At 37.0% G+C, this 20,314-nt stretch overlaps 1 protein-coding gene across 3 annotated transcripts in view; it reads right to left on the reverse strand.

Annotated features, from left to right (window-relative positions):
* LOC110030848 (putative E3 ubiquitin-protein ligase RING1b) overlaps nucleotides 1-20,314 on the reverse strand; it is a 41,146-nt gene that overhangs the window by 18,264 nt on the left and 2,568 nt on the right. For all 3 annotated transcript variants that reach the window (XM_020733788.1, XM_020733786.1, XM_020733787.1), the window contains exon 3: nucleotides 9,725-9,783. In XM_020733788.1, coding sequence (XP_020589447.1) covers nucleotides 9,725-9,783 — 59 coding nt within the window. The remainder of the gene's footprint in view (nucleotides 1-9,724; nucleotides 9,784-20,314) is intronic.

Genomic DNA, 20,314 nt, shown 5'->3' on the forward strand with positions numbered 1-20,314 from the left:
ATCTATCTATAAATTACTATCGAAACGAGTGGTGTTTGAGTTGTTCTTAAAGTTGAGGATACTAACCACCTCTGAAGCTTTATATATAGCCAAAACACCACTCAACTCAAACACTACTTTTTTCTATCTTTATGCTATAATTCTTATATTTGAAATATATAACCAAAACACCACTCAACTCAAAGTGAGAGACAATTTTCATATATTCTCTTTCACACAAAGTACGTCTTTTTGTCCGTTTCAAGTGGAATCCATTCATAAAACGTGGGAACGGCATAATGTTGATAATGATTAATACTATAATTTAATTTGTTTTATAAATAAAGGCAATTAATTCTATCTTTATGCTATAATTTTTATAATTTAGGACACATTTTAGAAATTATTATAAAAATTAAATACTACTCTTTTCAATAGTAATTTATAGATAATCATCACCTCTCTCAACTGGCCAAAACGAGTGATGTTATAATTTAGGAATAATTATGAATTGGGCATTTACATCTATACCACACAATTTTCATATATTTACACATCTAGAACCAGCACACAAAGTATATATATTTTCTATAAATATATATTCTCCCTTGCTATATTCTCAACTCACCTTGCTAGAACGTGAGAAAGAGAATATACCACTGTTGATACAGAGAGAGGGAGAGAGAAAGCAACATAGAGAGAGCAAGAAAGTAAGAGAAAGTGATAGAAAAAGGGCAAGAGAAAGAGGGAGGGATAGCGAGTGATGTAAGGAATAAGAGAGTGAGAGAAGATGAAGTATCAACCTTCTCTCAAACAATCCTCACTCTCTCACTCCAATTTTTACTCAAGCTCCCTCCCTCCCTCAATCAATATGCTCCCTCTCTTCCTCCCTCAATCAATCCATCATGCTCCCTCCCTCCATCCCTTCCTCATCGCTCTCCATCTCTCTCGCTCTCCTCTCTCTGAATCTCTTAATCTCTCTCTACTCTCTTTCTCACACTCTTTCACTTTCTCTATCTCTCTATTTCACTCTCTACCTCGATCCCATTCTCTTACTCCCTCCTCCTCCCTCCCTCCCTCCCTCCCTTTCTCTTTCTCCCTATATTTTTCTCTCTCGAAGAGATTGAGGGTGAGAATTATAGATAGTTGCTCAGCTCTTAAATATCTTTATGCTATATCAGAACTTTTCAATACATGAGATAGAGGGACAGGGAGTCCGAGAGGGAGAGGGAGAGGGAGAGGGAGAGAGAAGAGTGATGGAGTGATGGAATGTGGTACTGAGAGAGATAATTCACTAGCTCTCTATCTATATCACTTTCTCTTACTTCCATTCTCTGAAACTCTCCCACTTCTATCACTCTCACACTCTTTCTCTCTCCCTCTTCTCTTGTATCCTATCTTTCTCTACCCCCCTCTTTCTTGCTAGAGAGAGGGGAGTAGAGAAATATATATATATATATATATATCATAACTTTTCTTTATGTTTCAAAAATATATAAAAAATGCGTGAGTTTTTTCTCCCATTCTCTTTCTTCCTTCTTCTCACTATCTTTATGCTATATCAGAACTTTTCTATCTATCTGCATTATCTATATATAAAATTATGGATAGATGTTGAGCTCTCCAACAAAATATTAGAATAAGTACTTTAGAGTCAAACTACATGGCCCGAGCTTTGAAATGCACCACACATTCTACATTCATCCTAGAAATGAAAATTATATGGAAAGCTAGCAGCTTTAAGAACATCAAAATCTATAAAAGATAAGCTTGAAGCACAGTCCAGAAAGAAGTATAATTAAGAATGTTTGTCCACAATTAATAGATATATAGACCTAATAACATATATATAAATTATAGTATTTATAAATATATCTATAAAGGGCACTGTTGATAATGATTAATACTATAATTTAATTTGTTCCCACGCTTCATAAATAGATTCTCCTTCAAACTGACAAAAAAATATAATATTATTTTTAAGCTTCGCAGTTTTTTATGATGGAAAATATTTAGCAAGGAATTTCTGCGTTAAATCACCCCAAATTCTGATAGATCGCTTTATAAATAAGGACAATTAATTCTATCTTTACGCTATAATTTTTATAATTTAGGACAAACATTTTTAGAAATTATTATAAAAATTAAATACTACTCTTTTCAATAGTAATTTATAGATAATCACCACCTGGGTAGCGGAGGATAATCACCACTTTTGAAGCGCTATATAGTCAAAACACCACTCAACTCTTGGATGCAGTCCTAGAAGAGACACCTGAGACACCGACAATTATCTCGAGAGAAAACTCACAAAAAGAAAAACTCTACCACGGCGAAAACAACATATATAGACTTAAAGTAAATAAGGAGTGTCTCCCACTCCTCATAGATTGCAAATCTCTGCTTGGAAGGACCAATCGGTCCCTCCTATACCTAGATCGAACCAATCCAGGATAGGAGATATAGAAATTGCCACGCCTATGATGCTTGGACGTTCGCTTCAGTGTTCCTAGGTTGGGAGAGCGTCGACCACATCTACTGAAGCTTCTATCTCATAGTATGGAATCAGATCGAGCACATTAAAAGTAGTGGAATGATGTGTAAAATGTGTGATGTTATTTCATCTGTTTTCTCCATTATTTGTAGCATATTTATGCTTTTACAAGTTGTTTTGTATGTATTTGTAGGTTCCAGGTCATAAGTTAGCAAGAAGAGAGCATAAGAGCCAACTACCCATCGGGTGTTCCAATGTCATCTCTAGGCGCCTAAATTCACCAAAACTGGTGCCTAAGCTCCCAATTATGGCGCTTAGGCACCCGGATCCTTCCACACATGGCCAGAAAATAGAGTGGCAAGAAAGTCGGTGCCTCATTTCTAGCGACCCTGCGCCTCATTTCAAGTGCCTAGGCTCCCAAGTAGGGTGCTAGGTTACATAGAAAACCTCCATGCATGCAGAATATTGAACGATGAAGAAATCGGCGCCTGAGCCAGACAACTAGGCGACCACTTCCAGTGTGACCTAGCGGTCGATGCTCAAGCACAAAAACATATGGAAGGCTTTCGCACCAGTCCAAGCGCCAAGGTGCCCGGCAACGCATTTTGGCATTTTCTATGATTTTGTGGCATGGAAAAGAGATTTAAGCAAAGTTCTCATCATTCCAAGGGTGACACCGAGGAAGAAGGCAAAGAGAGCACACAAGAGAAATCAAGAGGACGAACGAAGAGTGTCACTAGAGAACTTTCGGGAGCGGTCAAAGCACTTCAAAGGAGAAGTCTGTAAGAGTGTTGTGAACATGAGCGAGTGTTCTTCTGAGTAAGATCAAATGTACTGTGTACTCGGAGTGGGTGTAAATACAGTGATATCATTTTAAGCACTTGTACTTTAGCGGAGCATCTAGGTGAGATTATTCTATACTGCATTTGCTTTGGTTTTGAAATGAATTTCTTATTGTGTTCATCTCTAATGAGTAGGAACTAAATATCTCTCCCTTGAATTGATAATCTATGCAAGTTAGTACCATCCATGTATTGTGATAGATATATTGATTGTAGCACGTTGATATGTTAATATTTTGGGCATAATTTAATTCTAAACTGGTTACTTAGAATGTTAAAACGTCCAGTACTACAAAAGCGGGCTAGTAGAACAATTAGATTAATACACTGCTTTAGGAAAATAGGAATATTGGTGATAGAGTAGTGCAATCGCGTATGAAAATACGGAAACACAAGGGTTATTGCATGTTTTAGGAAACTAAACTGTAATATGAAACCCCCATGCATCTTATAACCTCGAAAGAGGCTAAGGTGTATTATTGTTCCTAGATGTCAACAACATTTTAATCACATGGATAGAGCTAGAATGCTTCACTTAATAAAAACCCTAGGTTTAGTTCGTTAGATTTAACTCTTTGCAAAAATTGGGTTTAATCACTCTTAAAAATTCACAAAATTGGGAAACTTCAAACTAAACATAGGACCAGTAAACTAGAGCATTCACCTTTTGTGAAAATTAACTAATTCCCTGTGGGATCAATACACAAACTCAAATTTATATATTATTTGAGTGACACATATACTTGTGTGGTTGTCGTGTGCTTCACAGCATCGTGGCATCGCTAAAATATTATAATCTCGTAAGTAAACCAATACCTAAAGTTACCTATAATCTTAGCTAGTCTAAGGTTACCTATAGCTATGATGCCAAAGTTAACCAAGAATAATGGGAAAATCAAATATTATTGCCCAATTCAAAAAATGTGTTACAACAACACAGCAGAAATATAAAAAAGCAATAACATAACACACTAATTCCCACTAGGGTTTGATCAATGGGTGTTACGAGGTTGGAAGGGCTGTATTGGTGTGGAGGGAGAGGCTAGCAGGAAGGTAGAGGTGAGTTTCTATGGGAGGTTGGATGAGCGGCTTAAGCCGGTGGGTTGTATGGTTGTTGCGGTTGGTTGGTAGAAGATTGGTAGGATGGTTGCGATCGGATGGTTGGAGTGTGGGAAGGTGGCTGCAGCTGGACGGCAGAAGGCAGAGAGGATGTTTGCATCAGGAGGGTTGGAGGATGATAGGGTTGTTGCGGCTGGACAGCAGAAAGCTAGGAGGATGGTAGTGTCTGGATGGTTGGAAGGTGATATGTTGGTTGCGGTCGGATGGTTGAAGACCAGGAGGATAGCTGCGTCAGAACAGTTAGAGGGTGGTAGGGTAGTTGTGGCTAGACGATAGAAGGTCAGGATGAGGTAGAGGAAAGCTTTGGGAGGGCTAAGCAGGGTGGCAACTATAGTAGGTGTCTGGATGTTGGGAGGCGAACTACAGGGAGAATTGTTCCAAATGGTGGTGGAGGGAATGCAGCAGCGACAATTAAGGGAGGGAGGCGAAGGAAGGGTAATGCAGGACAATTTCCACCTCGATGTCATGATACAACCGGATCATCACTCAACCCTTAGATACAAAACTAGAAGGGAATGACCGGGACGCTAATGGTTTTCCCAACAAAAAACACACGAGAAACTCCCCTAAGATGCAGTGAAAATAATATGTATGGACCTAGAGTAACTAAGAAGTGGACCTCACTCCCCATGGGCGGTAAATTTCTGCTTGGAATGACCAATCGGTCCCGCCTATACTTAGCCGGTCTAGGACGATAGACGTGGCAATTGTCGCACCTATGGCGCCTGGACGCCCACGGCACTGATGCTCTACAATTAGAACACAAAGGTGAGGTGAATTTGTTTGGCTTATAATCTAGGACTTCGTAGAGCTACAACTGTAAATAATATGGAGTAATGAATACTAAACTTTCAAAGGCCAAAATTTCTTCAAAGAACAACACAAGTCCCCAACTTAACCAAAATATTACCAATATAAAATTCACAAGGCATTATTAAAGATAACACATTATAGTTTAAACAATACATAAGATTAGTACAACGGTCAATATTTGTAGCCTTGTATTATGTTGCAAGAAAATCTATTCGTATGAATAAAAACTAAATAATGGAATGGATAAATAAACTAAAACAGTATGAAATTAGGAAGTCAATTACTACATAAAAAAGGGAAATCTCTTAACAAGCAACATTAGATTCCCTATCCCCAAAAAGAGATTTTAAAACCTAAACAAATAATCATTATAAAAGAAAAGTCCTTAGTTTAACAAAATTTGACATAACAATGCATGAAACTCACAAATTATTAGTAATTTTAAAGCACAGATAATCTAATACGAGTTCCTATAGGATTTAAAATAACTTAAAATTATTGCTAAAAGCATGGACATCTCACATTGAATTTAAGGTTTAAAGAATAAAAAATCTCAAATACAAGACATGAAAAGAAATTTGATGCAAAAAAAATAATGAAGCAAACTGATCTTCTCTTTCTTAGGTCCCACTCAATGGCATGAAGCTTTAAAGAATCCAAGGCACCATTATTTTAGCACATATCAAATTTTATGTCACAATTATTTTAGCACTTATCAAATTTTATGTTGCTAAAAAGCAAATCAAAATTGCCTTCCACATTCCAGTTTTCAAGCAAGCCTTTCTATTCAATATCATTGAAAGATCGGTATTCCCCCCAAATAGCTAGCTTTTATCTGCCTTAAAGCTTTAAAAAGCATCGTCTCCAACCATTCATTGATAGATTGGTACTTGCCCCAACGTTTCATCTTCATTTATTTCCAAGATATCCACTAGTACTTACTAAACCTAGTTTATATTAATAACATTGTTATTATTGGAGCATATTTAGCACTTACTACCAATTAGCAACATCTTCAAGCCACATTTCATATAAAGAAACTTGGTGCTCTTAGATCTTAGATTTGAAAGTTTACAGTAATTTCTCTATTATTTTCCTGAACAATCAGAAACATACAAAAGATCCAATTATTTTGACAAACTTTATACTTCCTGTAAATATACTCCTGTAAAAGTAAGCACGAGTATCATTATGAGAAAGTGAAATTCTCCCTAATACTATCGTATTTCAATAGGGTGTGATACCAGAGTTAACCTAAACAGCAACTAAGAACAAATATTATTACTGAAAAGCCAATAGGCGATTACAACCAACATACAACAAAAGGAAAATAAAAACAAACTCAAGACTCCAACTGAAACTAGAGTGAGTCTCAGGTGGTGGTGGTGATCGGCGAGGGGCTGGAAAGTGGCAGGGTGATGGACGAGATGGTCGGCTAGCAGAAAACAGCAAGGTAGTGGTTTCCCGGGTTCTAGACAGCAAGCATGCAGCGGATAACGTGGAACAGCTGTCCTGGAAGATGGCAGCAAGTGGGAAGGGGGTAGACTGCGGGTTCTGGAAGCGGCTATGCATGGGAAGGGAAGAAACAGTAGCTGGGGAGGCTGAGACAGGCAGGGATAGTGGTGCGGTTGCAGAGGGGAACTCCTGGTGGTTGGAAAAGCAGCAAGGCTGCAGGGAAAAGAGGCCAGGATGGTTAGAACAGCAGAAAAACAGCCGGGAACGACTATTCGGGTCGTCAGTAGCTAGGGGGGACGACGGTAGCAGCGAAGGGAATGCATGGGACTACGGAACAGCAAACGGATGGCTGTCCAGGTGTTAGTTGTGAGAACAGGAGGCTAGAATTGAAAAACTGCAGTTTGTTAATCTTTTTTTTTTAGAATATTAAGAGTAATACCTTTCCTTTGATGAGAATGTGGTGATGATTCTATTACTTTTGCCTGTATGCTACTTATGTCTTATTATTTCATTATTTTGATTGGCTTATTTTACTCGTTCTCTTCCCACAATCCCCTTAGTTTTTCTAGAATTTCGCTCCAAGCTCTAGCACTTCTTTCCCTTTCTTCAACCCAAGTTTAGCCAACTAGCCAAAATCTGTCTCAATCCAACCAACTTGCCATTCTTCAACTCCACACACCCAAAATTTCACATCATAGGCCCTAACAGATTTTGCATCTATTTCTAATATCCTACACCATTCATAGAATACATTCATCCAACATGTCCCCACCAAAAGCCCCTCTTAATCTCCACACAAAATCAATCTCCTGAATAATTAGCCCAAATTTCACTTTCCCTTTTAATATCCATCAAGTAATATTAGTCCATCGCATAAACATTATTGCTTACATTCATTCTCCATCAAGTGATATCAGAGCCAAAGTCTGATCAAAAATTGATGATTAAAAGGCTCCAAGTCCTTCACAATCACTTGCCCTTGTAAAAGCATTGCCGATTTGGTGGTTCCATTACTTTCAATTGGTAAGATTGGTAAGTAAATTTTTGCATATTTGTATATTCACTACTTGTTAATAGTGTATTAGACCTAATCCAAATTTTTTTTTCAACTCCTTTTTATCCTTCCTTCATGCATGGACACCTTAACATTAATAGACATAATGAGGGAAACCTTACAAGGGATTGAGCCAAAATATCAATCAACTACAAGGAAGACACAACTTATGTCGAGAAAATCCAAATCAATATGAGTCTCTGGACTTCAAACTTAGTAGCAATCCATGTGAATCACATAAAGAATAAATTTATCAAAAAATTAACTTAGAGAAAAATATCAAAATAATCCCCTGACTCTTTGTATGGTGCATTTTAGTCCCAAAGTTTACAAAAATGTCAATCTAGTCCCCAACTCTTTAATGAGAGCTAAAATAGTCCTCATTGTGGACTATTTTAGCCCATGTTAAAAGAGTATGGGGACCGATTTGACACTTTTATAGACTTTGGACTAAAATAACCTCATGTAAATAGTTAGAGGACTATTTTGGCACTTTACTTATTAACTGAAAGAAGAGCTTATCCTAAATCCATATTTTAATATCATTGAAACCTTGATAAGGGGGTGATGATTATTCTATTACTAATGTGCTAATAGTATTCTTCTTATTTCTTTATTTAATTGGGTTTATCTTTACTCATTTTTTCCACACATTCCTCTAGTTATTCCAGAGCTTCTCTCAAAGATAAAACACTTTTCTCCCCTTGTTCTTTCCAAATTAAGCCATCTAGAAAAAAATTGTCTCAATCCAAATAGCATACCGTTCTTCAACTTAACACACCAAAACTTCCACATCATAGCCCTTAGCAACCATATATTTTTCCAAGATCCTAAGATACTCATTGAATACCCATAAAATACCTACACCCATTACATCCCCCTCCATAAACTTCTCTTAAGCTCCACACAAAATCAATCTCCTAAAAGTCAGCCCAAATCGCACTATATCTCATTATTTATCAAGTAATATTAATCTACCACATAAACATTATAACTTCCCATCATTCTTTATTAAAAAATTGGTACTAAGGGTATACACAGTGCTGACAAGCATCATCATTTCATATCCTAAAACCATATGAAGCAATCATAAAAACTCCATGTCCCTTCTTTTATCATTTAAGTACACAAACATGAAAGCTAAATGTAAGTTATTCTCCTAGTCTAGTTGTTTCTTCTACATAATTGTGTTTGCCTAGTTGTTTGTTCAACATGATTATGTTTGCCCTAGAATAACAAAAATATGAGTCCAATAGCAAAATTATGAACTTTTAGTTTTTCATTAATGGTGTGATTGGTTGCTTTGATGGTATCAGAAGTTTCAGTTTTACGCTACCCTTTTGATTTTGGATTCAATATATCAACTATTTTATTTATTTACTCTAATCTAAAATCTATTAACCAGAAATTTAAAAGCACTGCTAAAATACATTTCAAAAAATTGATTTAATTGTTAAGTTCGTGACCAGAGAATACAATAATTCAACAAACTAATAAAATAGTGAGCCAATTAGATAAATGCATAAATACTTGCTAAAACTCTATTAAAATCCTCAAAATAAAGATCAAGGCCCCCTAATCATATGGTACAAAACTTGAACAACTAAAGATAGTATGTGTTATCTATAGTACGTCATATGCTAATCGAAAATAACACTCCCCAAAAATAGAAAAATAATATTACACAAACGTTGAGTTAGACAATAATGTACATTTCAATGAAAAACACAATACATTTCCACAACTAAAAAAAACTAAAGCTTTCTTCAACAAACCCTAGACTCACAAAATCAAGATATTAATAGCAATCTTCATGACAAATTAAGATAATGTAATTATACAATAAAACTAATTTCAATAACTTTGACAATTATATGCTAAGAGCATTGCAGCATGTTGTGCAATTGTTTTGTTAACAATATATAAATTTTAATAGTATATAAAACAAGAATCCTACAAATTGCATACCTAAACATATAGGACATTGTACTTCTTTTCGTATATCCATTAATTTAACAAGGACGTACCTGTAGAAAAACAATTGTTAAACCATTTCATGTAGGGTAAAAGACATGTCATAGAAATTATTGTCATAAGTAGTACAAAAAAACAAATTAAAATAATATGTTAAAGACTGAAAAGTTATATGCCATATACATAGGCTCCCATGAGATTTGGAATAGTTTGATCAATGAACTGAGGCAATTCATAATAGACAAATCTTTTCGATGTTTCTACGTACATGACTTCCAAATCACAATAATGAAAGCTAAACAAAGCACCAAGGTTGTGCCCGTATAATCAAGAATATGTTAACTATAACATGAATATGTTTTCTCCTTACTTTATCCTAAAAGTTAAAAAAATCAATGGCAAATACACTGATAATCATGTAGCTAGAAACTCATGACAGTTCTGTGATTGAAGTATACAAATAAACAAGCAAATCATGAAGCTTTTCATATCATCATGGATTTCAAAAATTAAGAAAAAACAACAAGAAGAGCATCATAGGAAAAGTTCAATTATTGTTGAGAAAATAGTATTAGTGTTAGCTAATAAAAGTGATACAAAAATGGCCAACAAAAGAATTAGGAAAATTTTTAAATGAAAGATAGAGAATAATACAAAAGCCTCAAGCCAAAAAAAAAAAAAAGTAGATATAGGACATCAAGCATAAAAATCTTTACTTATGATACACAAACTTATAATATATAGGACTTAAGCGTCAAATAAAAGTTCGATGCAAACATATATTTACACCAACATAATTTAAACAAGGTAAACTGTGTCATAAGATTTTAATCTAGCGCCAAGTCAAAACATGAATGACAAAGTTAAGCCATGGCTTCTTTCAACAATTTCAGGCAAGATCTTCTTCTTTTTCCTATTTTATTATGCTAAAGAAGCTATAACAAAACTTTTCTTTGTAATTCATGAGTGGTCAAATCATGAAAATAATAATTTAGTAGCAATATCTATTTTTTAGATAGAATAAAATTATATTTGAAGTGATTAGTGCTTTTAATAAAAAATATATATATGATTTTTAATATCATGTACAATCATGTCAATGCCATTTATTTTTTAAGAATTATTGTGCCCAATGTACAAATATTAAAAATTTGAGTTCGAGCTTGTCATCCTCGATTGGACCCCAAGATTTCATATTGAAACAAGCAAACACCGAATCAATTCGAAAACCATTATCTCAAGTCTTCTTTCAAAATATGGGATAGATTTTTCTTCTGGAAAAAGAATTATCATTCTCCATTAATTAGATTTTGATAACATGATCTTTAAATGCAAGATCAAAACTATCGATCCTTTTAACATCATTAAAACTAATGGAATTCACAATTTCAACATTTTTTTTAAGAATGATCATCAATCCATGCAATAAAATGGATAGCTCTAACAATATTAAAAGATTATTTTGATTTTAAAAAGCTGCCTCTTTTTCCTTCAAACTCTCCTCGAGAGTGGTCACCTTTTCCTCAAGAGTGAGATGACTCACACTTCTCTCCAAAGCCTTAGTGAGGCTCTCATTCTCGACGCTGGTAGACAATGCAAAGGGCAAAAAAATCATAAAGTTGGTATGCCAACTTGCAACATCTACCTTTATACAATCTAGGTGGAACTCCTCGACAAGAACAGTGTTGAGTTCCCTAAAAGTGCACCCCCCCTCCCCCCTCCTTCCCACCCACAAAAAATCTCTCTCACTCTCATTGTCCTTGAATGAAGGGACAAATCCTATTAAGAGATACCTAAAGATTTTCTTGCCTCCTAGTTTGGATCGGTGATCAACATCTTTGTACCCCGTGCATACTCATTACTCTCCCTAAAGACCTCATCCATAATTATCTCCATTGTGATAATGATCTCCTACAATGTCACTACAAGGCTAGATTTCCTTGAGTGGCCCAAGAAGATTGCCCTCTTGTAATCACTCACCTTATAAAGGGAAGAAGAAGCATGACAAAACTCAAAACATAAGTTGAAAGAACTGGTGAAAAAGTTGGTAGAGTTTGTCATGAGAAAACAAGGAGGTGAAGTTGGCAAAGAAGGAGAAGCAACTTGGTTAGCCCCTAAGCGACTAATGATGGAGAAATAGTAGAGTCAAAACGAATCACCCCAACAACAAAGTTGGAAAGTTCCTCAAAAAATATTGTTGACTTATCCATCTTCCCCTTCCCATTCTTCTTAGGCCACTTGCTCCTATAGGCCTCTTTGTCAATGGAAGCACCCTAAATTTTCTACAGCTTCCAAAGAAGATGGCCCATTATGAATGCAAAGTAAAACCAAGTTCTTTCTACCTTTCAAATGAAACAAAAAGTGCCATGAAGATGAAGATATAAGTTGAATTTGACAACGTGACGTTAAAAAAACTATTTTCCATGGCAAATTAAGGTCTAATGCTTCGCATTAAACCCCTTCTCTCACATCTCCAAGAGCTCGGCATATTTTTTTTTTACGGTGGGAAGGAGACCAACATTATCTCCAAACCAAGCTTGCTCCGTCTAAGTTCCAATATGCCAAGCAATGAGCAACTTTGCCGAAAGAAAAGAATTAGGTATTGTAGCCCTTAACTTTGTTCTCCAAGTTGGTCATCGTCGCATAGTTGCCTTGAAGGCCTTCACTCAGAACATGTAGTGGAAGAGATTTAAACTCCACCTCACCACCCACTAAAGCATGTAGCCACTAAAGAAACCATGTTGGAAATAGAATTCATCATCACTTGAGGAAGAGTGTCGGCGATAAAAAGTTGGGGGAGTGTTGCCCGTAGGAAGCTGTCGGTCGCCGGAATCGAAATCCCGTCGCCCGCTTCGAAAGAACGTTTTAATTTACATATAGATTTAAGTTTAGAAAAATATGAAATCAAATTAACCCCATAATTTTCACAATTTAAATGAAAGAGCAATCTACCTCAAACTCTGTATCTATCCCGATGGTTAAACACAATACTTGAGGATGAGGCTCGATCAAATAAACTAAGAAATATATGACGTTTGTTTGGTCTGCAAAACCGTTTTATTTGTCGACAAATTCCCCTATTAATATGAAAAATTAAATATGGTTTATTTTAAGTTGGGTTCGGAAAAGCTTCCTATAAGAGCAAGTCTTTATAGTTAATTATATCTTAAATGACCGAAGTCACTTAAGAATACTCTCGATAAAAATCAGGAAAAATTATCTTTAATGACTTCAAAAGGATGAGATTTTTCAACGAAATCGGGCAAAGAGGTGTGAAATGAGAATGGGTTCAAACTTGGAACATTTATTGTAGAATCCAAAGGAGGAAGAACTAGGGGATGTCACAGATGCAGAGGAGATCCTCGGTGACTTCCCAGTCTACCCTATGGTTTGACTTTAGTTTCGAGGAAGAAATAGTCAAGTGTTTTATCCTGCTAATTTTATTTATTTAGGACTTACATTCGTGTGAAACGATCACACAAATAGCCTGGAAGATGTGAGGATTTAGGTCGTAACGAACAACAACCTCGGGATCCTAAAATAAGTTAGGGCTTAGATTGCACAGTAGAACTGTACAAATGCCTAAAGGAAAAGTTGAGGATTTATGTTGCATCACACGAACGAAAAATCCTATCGATTGTTGTTTTAATTTCTAGGAAATGAATGGTTTAGCTAGGGAAGACATGTTCTGTTGTTGAAGATTGTCGTGCTGCCCACCGCGCTAATTCCAAGCTCTTTGTCGTGACGAGTTTAAGTTTTTTAGGATGTCAGGTTATAATGTCAAATTCAGCGGCCATATGGTTGTAGTTCTTCAGATATCTTATAGATAATATGTTGAAGTTGTACAGTGTATAGCATAACAGTAGGGTATGTAGCACAGGACAAGCAGTAGAGTATGCAGTAGAGAAAGCAGTACAACATGCGGTGTAAAGAAAAGTAAAAGGTACAACAGGGAAGTGATTATAAGAGAATAATATGTTATAAACATAAAACAAACATGTATACCTGGGAGTTCTGTTGTTCCTTAGGTGTTTATATAAACGAAAACAAAGAAACATCGTCCAGAAATCTCGAGAAAGATCGTCAAAAGACTCACAACAAGAGAAACGCGAGGAAATCGACAAAGTGATAAATCGATAAAAATCGTAGAAAACACGAGAAAATCTCGAAAGAGGACCACGAGTGCTTTGTCCAAAGGTTTCGATAAAACATATGAAAAAATCCGAAGAGATGGGACAGCAAGCACTCGGGTAGGGCTAGGCTCAACTATATATCAGTACTCGAGGGTCGTCGAAGGCTACTCGGTCACCCGGATGTATAAAGTCCGTCACTCCACTAGAAGGATATCCTATCAGGTAATCAACCAGTGGACAACCAAATTTAAAATTTATATTTTTAGCATGCACATAGGTTTCAAACATGCAAAAATGGGTTGTATCAATTTTTTTTTAAGCGAAAAAAACATTTTTGCTTAGAAAAAGGTTTATATGTTCTTATCAAATTTGTTTTTATCAATTTTAAAAAGTAGTTGTCCACGAGTCGATCGCGTTGTCGGGCATAAGGCTACCAACAACCTATGAAAGTTCGGGTCAACTCCCGTTAGTCTTGTGTCGGTGAATGATATTGTCATCCTATAGCTCACCGAGTTCCTGAATCGGATCCTGATGGATTCCTGAATCGGATCCCGATGTCATAGAATGACATATCATTCTGATATATCTCTTGTGTGTCTTTGTCATCGCTGCCCTAAGCCCCAAAACAAAACTGACCTACTTGCGACCTTGTTTGATGGTTTCACGTATAGCAAAAGGTTATACGTAGACACTTATGTATCGGACACAAGCATCGAAAATTGAACCAAGAAGCAAGAAAAAAAAGAACAAAAATGAGGTGAGAGAGAGGAGGTACTAATCCACCTAAAACATCGAAAAGAATGATGAATCAGCCCTTAAAACTCATGACAAAAATACCTGAAAAATGAGGCCCCAAGATCCTTGAATCAATCCGGAAGAATATCACTTTCTCACATTTTTATAAATGGCTTAACCCGAGTCAAAATGGCCTCGCACACCAGTGACTTCCTAATATCGGTGCCTAGCTCCCAAAGACAACTTTTATGAAATTAATTTATTCCAACCAAATGTTTTTCAAACATGAGACTTAGAAATCTCCCAAACTTCACAAAAGAAAAATAACTCGGAGAATACCACCACTAGTGCTCCCAAACCCGTGCAAAAATCAGGATCTTCCAACTTCCAAATTAATCAATGGCCTCATATATCAAATAAGCATAAAATCTTCCCATAGAACTAAATAAATGCTCACGGTCGGGGTCAATAAAAGAGAGTATAGCCACCAAGAATTTTGGTCAAGGAAAAACAGGGCCAAAGAGTCTCGCGGCCATAGCAACCCAAGGCACAGAAGAAGAGGAGGCTCACGGTTAAGGCAACCCAAGGCCAAAAGAGGCTCACGGCCAAGGCAACCTGAGGCACAGAAGAAGAGGAGGCTCACGGTTAAGGCAACCCAAGGCCAAAAGAGGCTCACGGCCAAGGCAACCTGAGGCACAGAAGAAGAGGAGGCTCACGGCTAAGGCAACCCGAATCAATTATATGAAGATATTTGATATACATAAGAGAGTGAATGGACAAGCCTTCACAAAGCCTCCAAACCGACTCCAATTTCACCAAGTATGACATAAGGAAACTGTTCAACCCATTCTTCATTCACTTCACTTTATAGATAAGGCAAAGAAATACATTTTTGGATGACAAACTTGACTCATCAATCAACACCCAAGCCACTTCGTGTAGGAAGAGTCAAACAACCCCAAAGGATTACCAGCAAGCTCACGGGTAAGGGTAGGAACTAAAGCCAGCAAAACCACACTCAAACTACTTCTCGGGTAAGGGCAGAACAAGGCAACACCGAGCTCCCAACCAGAGTAAAATAGAACCGCAGCTAAGGTTCAAACCCAAGCCACAACAAAAGGATAGAAAACACTTCCACGGCTTCAAGACATAAAAATACAATGCCACCATATATTTCGAATGAGGATAACTATGGAACTTTTCCAAATCAAAATAAGTTCCTCCACATTATGCGCTTTTAAGTCAAATATGATCATAAAATGCCAAACTGAGTCAACCCAAGTCAAAATCGAGCCCAGCAGGGGCCAAAGCAAATAGAACAGAACCCTTCCACAGTTATAGAGCAAGGACAAGAATGAACACCACAACAGGCTCTCGGGTAGGAGCTAAGACAAGCAAACCGAGCTCCTAAATCAAGCCAAAACCGAGCCTAGCAGGGCTAAAACAGGACCCAAGCATCGATATAAACTCAAGCTTTAACACAGAAATTAAAGTTTCAGCTATTTCAAGGTGAAATCGATCCATTTAGAATCGAAGGAACAGTTCACATGCTTTATGAAACATCAAGATATAGAGTCAACATATGTCTTAAATAAGAGCAACAATATAGAGAGTATATTTAGACCCCCAACTTAAATATTCCCAAGCATGAGACGACTTCAACTAAAAGTTTAAACAAAGTGATACCTCATGAGGTGCTAAACCCAACCAACAAAACAAGTTACAAGACTTGTTGAATTAAATAAATCTTCTCATAAAATGTATTTTAAGCAGGGAGGAGCCATAAGAAGCCAAAACCAAGCCCCCAAACATGCATGAAAGGTCAAATAAACTCTCCAATATCTCATGCTAAATAAGAATAGATGAAAAGCCTCATAATACATATCCCAACATGCTTGCAAGAAGAATCAACATCAGCTCAAAGCTACATTTTCAATTATTCCAACTTGCTTTTGAACAAAAAGAGAAAAAAGGAGCAAGTATCGTCTCAAAGCCACGTTTCAACCTTCTTATTCACAGCAATAGAAATATGTCACAGTTTCATCTCAAGCAAGTAGAGAAAAGAGAAGTACTTATATCATGCTATATTTCCACCATTTTAAGCAAGTAATCAAGTCAAATTCCTAGAACATGCTCATACTTTCATCTCTAGAAGTTGGAGTAACATGTCTTTCAAAAATATAAGTGCAACACTAAGCTAACATGCCACATTATCCATTGCACCAAGCTAACAGAGACTCGGCAGAGAGCAAAACCGAAAAGAGGACAGGCGCAAAAGGGGAAAAGGTACAACCTCGAAGCAAAAAGAAAGTAACACAGGAACTTTAAAGGCACTCCTCAACTTTAATTCCTCTCCCAACAACAAGAGGAAACCAATTCAAGCACCAGAAAATCAAAGAAGTGAGTGAGAAAGAAAAATGACAGAGTTTCCTCCCTTAGAAATTTTTTTTCCACCTCTCCAAGGCTACAAAACTGAGCTTTTAATAAAGAAGGAGAAGAATGATTAAGAAGATACGGCAGAGGGATCGAGCGCAGAGAATAGGATCCTCGCAGAGGCTGCGCTCTGAAGCAAGGAGAGTCGAGAACAGAGGATACGATCCTCGCAGAGGATAGGATCCTCGGCAATGATAAGGGAATGGGTCGTCTGCGAGATTGTCTCGCGTGCGAGAGGAACGAGCGTGGGAGCAAGACTCCAACGGCACGAAGGAGTGGGCCAAGCGAAACCGAGCGAACCATGGCTAGGGCAGAGGTCCACGAGCGCGAGAGGAAGAAACGGGAGAGGAGAAAATGAAATTAGGTTAAGGATTTTTAATATAATTTATTAATTATAATAATAATAATAATAATATATTATTTATTAATATAATTAACATTTAAATATGTATTTTCCCCAAGACGCGTCGTCGCAATGAGACTAACGTCCTTCCTAGGCAAAATCGATGTTCCGGACGCATCGGCGCGTTCCGTTTCGTCATCCGGAGTCGTCCGAGCAACCTCGTCGCCGATCGAGTCAAAAACGCGTCGCGGTCCGAATCCTATCAAAATTCCGGTATGAGTTCAATCAAACAGGCCGGTGCAGAGGACGGCGGCAGAGACGGTGCAGAGGACGGCGGTGTCAAATCAACGAGTACAGTCAATCCTAAGGCCAACAGTCCTATAGGAATACTCTCTGAGTTCCTTTGGAGTAGTCTTACTTGCTAAGCAATAGCGGTCAAAACTACTATATGGAACGTCAAGTTGAGCGAAGAAAAGTTCAGAATTGCTAACGGGGATGGCTCCTTCACTAGTTCTCTAGGAGTAGTCGACAGAAAGGTCCTACGGCTAGATCATATGCTACTAAGAAGGGGAAACTGCACCTCGACCGAAAGCGAGGTCAACAAAGAGTAATATCAAAAAACTTGAAAATGTCATTAACTTCACCACAGAAGGGAAGTAGACATAAAAACATAATTGATCTCGCTAAAAGCAATGTTTATCATAATAAAATATGTTTTGTAACTTGCCCTCATATGTAGCCGTGGTGAAATCGGTCGAGTCTTTGTAGCAGTGGCGCATAGCTTTCTACATTGGGATAGCTCGAGGGTTGAGCTTGATACGATCACTTTTCTAGGCTCTCTTTTGCAATCATAGATGAAAGAGTCTAAAGACATAGTGATTGAAGGCAACAATAAGAACATTATGAACCATCTTCGAAATAGCATGACAGCTAAAGCGTGGTGGCAACACTTTCATGATGATGTGGATACTACTTTTTACCTCAGTTTAGACAGGTCCTTTTAGTTTTTGATTACAGATAATGTAACAAAATAGTCCATTTTTGTGTTTGACTTGCCTTGGATAGACATTTTGTTTGGAATGCTCACACTTGTGACCCCATTTTTTTGAGTATGGTGGAGGATGAAGCCAACCACACTACACCTTTTGTGTAAGCTTTTATAACTCTCTTTTGTACCATCTTGTTTTTATTTTAATGAAAAATGCACATCCTTCATGTGAAATGTAGTTGTGAACTTGTTGCAATGAGTTCAAAAAATTATCTTTAAAAAATTCACAAGTAGGTGACGAGAGAATGGATGGGTTGGAGACCCCTTGCACCTCAAATGCATGTGCACATTTCTAAAAGCAACAGCCATCACAATGGAAATTGCAAATAAGGAAAGAGAAGGTCAGGAGAGCAAAAAAGAGCACTCCTTGATATCGGTAAGCAATTTATAAAAAATAATTGAGAAAAACGAAAAGCATCTCATAATTACCCATCTCATGACAATTCAAGCGACAAATCAAAAGATTTATTAAGATTTTGCAAATATTTTTCTCATCATTACATAAAGATTTAGGGTGCTTCTAATGGGCCTAGACATGAGAGCCATCATAAACATAAAAGCGACTACAAGGTATCCTAAGGCTCCCACAAGATTAGAGACATAAAAGCAGCTAAGAAATAAAAGCAGATTAAGGTAATTACAAGGTAACCTTATACATACAATTACAAAGTAAATTTCCACAGAGGTGATCGTAAAGTAAATCTTAAGAAACAAGATTACAAGGCAAGCTTACAAAGGCAACCATTAAGACAACTATAAAGAAAGCTTACACAGGCAATTACAAAGTAAGCTTACAAAGGCAATTACAAGGTAAGCCTTACAACCGATTACAAAGAAAGCTTACAAAGATGATAACAAGGCAACTTACATAGTAGCTTAACAACCGATTACAGAGTAAGCTTACAAAGATGATAACAAGACAACTTTACACAGCCGATTACAAGTTAAATCCACAAAAAAGTGAGTACCACATGAAAAATACGCTGATAACGACAAAGTATGATCCATCCAAAACTCATTATATTCAAAAGAAAAAGTAATAATATATTTCATCATCTCATAAGTGCATGGCATGGCAAATATGTTTCATACAGCATTGCAGAGATTTTCAATGAAAAGAAAAAAGATAAATTAAATGCTAAAGAGTCCTTTGAGAAACTTGTATTCAACCGTCTCTAACTTCTCAAAAAAGGAGCCTCAAAGAAAGAAAAAAATAAAAGCCAAAAACGTGATTGGGGTTAATTTCATGAGGAATAGAGCTAAAATGGTTCAACATCTAAAAAACAAACTTCCCCAAAATAGAAAATAGTTGGATCGAGATGACTACATATACCTACACATGGCAACAACTTCAGCCCTCCGCTCTTGGATGCCCCAACGAAGCTCACTGTCAACCTTCTAGGACATCAAAGAAAATTGATACTCAAGCAAATCAAGTTACTCTTCAAGGGTGTCACCCGACTCTTCCCAAAATCCCTAATAGCCATGAGCTTCTACAAAATAATAGTACAAGCGCGAGATTGTGGAGGTATACTCTCTACGTAAAATAGGAACCAAGTCGTGTCTCCTTGAGCTACATACAAATGTTAGTAGTTCCCTCATTTTTCCTTCGTGCCCTCACCAGTGACTTCGGCAGATTCTCTAACAGCGTTGCAAGACCTCTTTGCATTAGGATCCAATGGCGACAAGTTAACAATGTCAATCTCCTAGTCAAGGACCAAAATACTTTCAACATTGCTAGCAAGCACAATGTCGTGAAGATAAAGACTGATGGACCACTTAATAAAAGTACGAGGAGAAGGTGCAACTCTCAGGCCTGTAGTGTGTCCACCCACGTAGGGCTCTCAAGAGAAAAACCTTCCACAACTAAATCCCACTTCACCTCATGACTA

This window comes from Phalaenopsis equestris, unplaced genomic scaffold (genome assembly GCF_001263595.1).
Source record: "Phalaenopsis equestris unplaced genomic scaffold, ASM126359v1 Scaffold000761, whole genome shotgun sequence".
NCBI classification, from domain to species: Eukaryota; Viridiplantae; Streptophyta; class Magnoliopsida; order Asparagales; family Orchidaceae; genus Phalaenopsis; species Phalaenopsis equestris.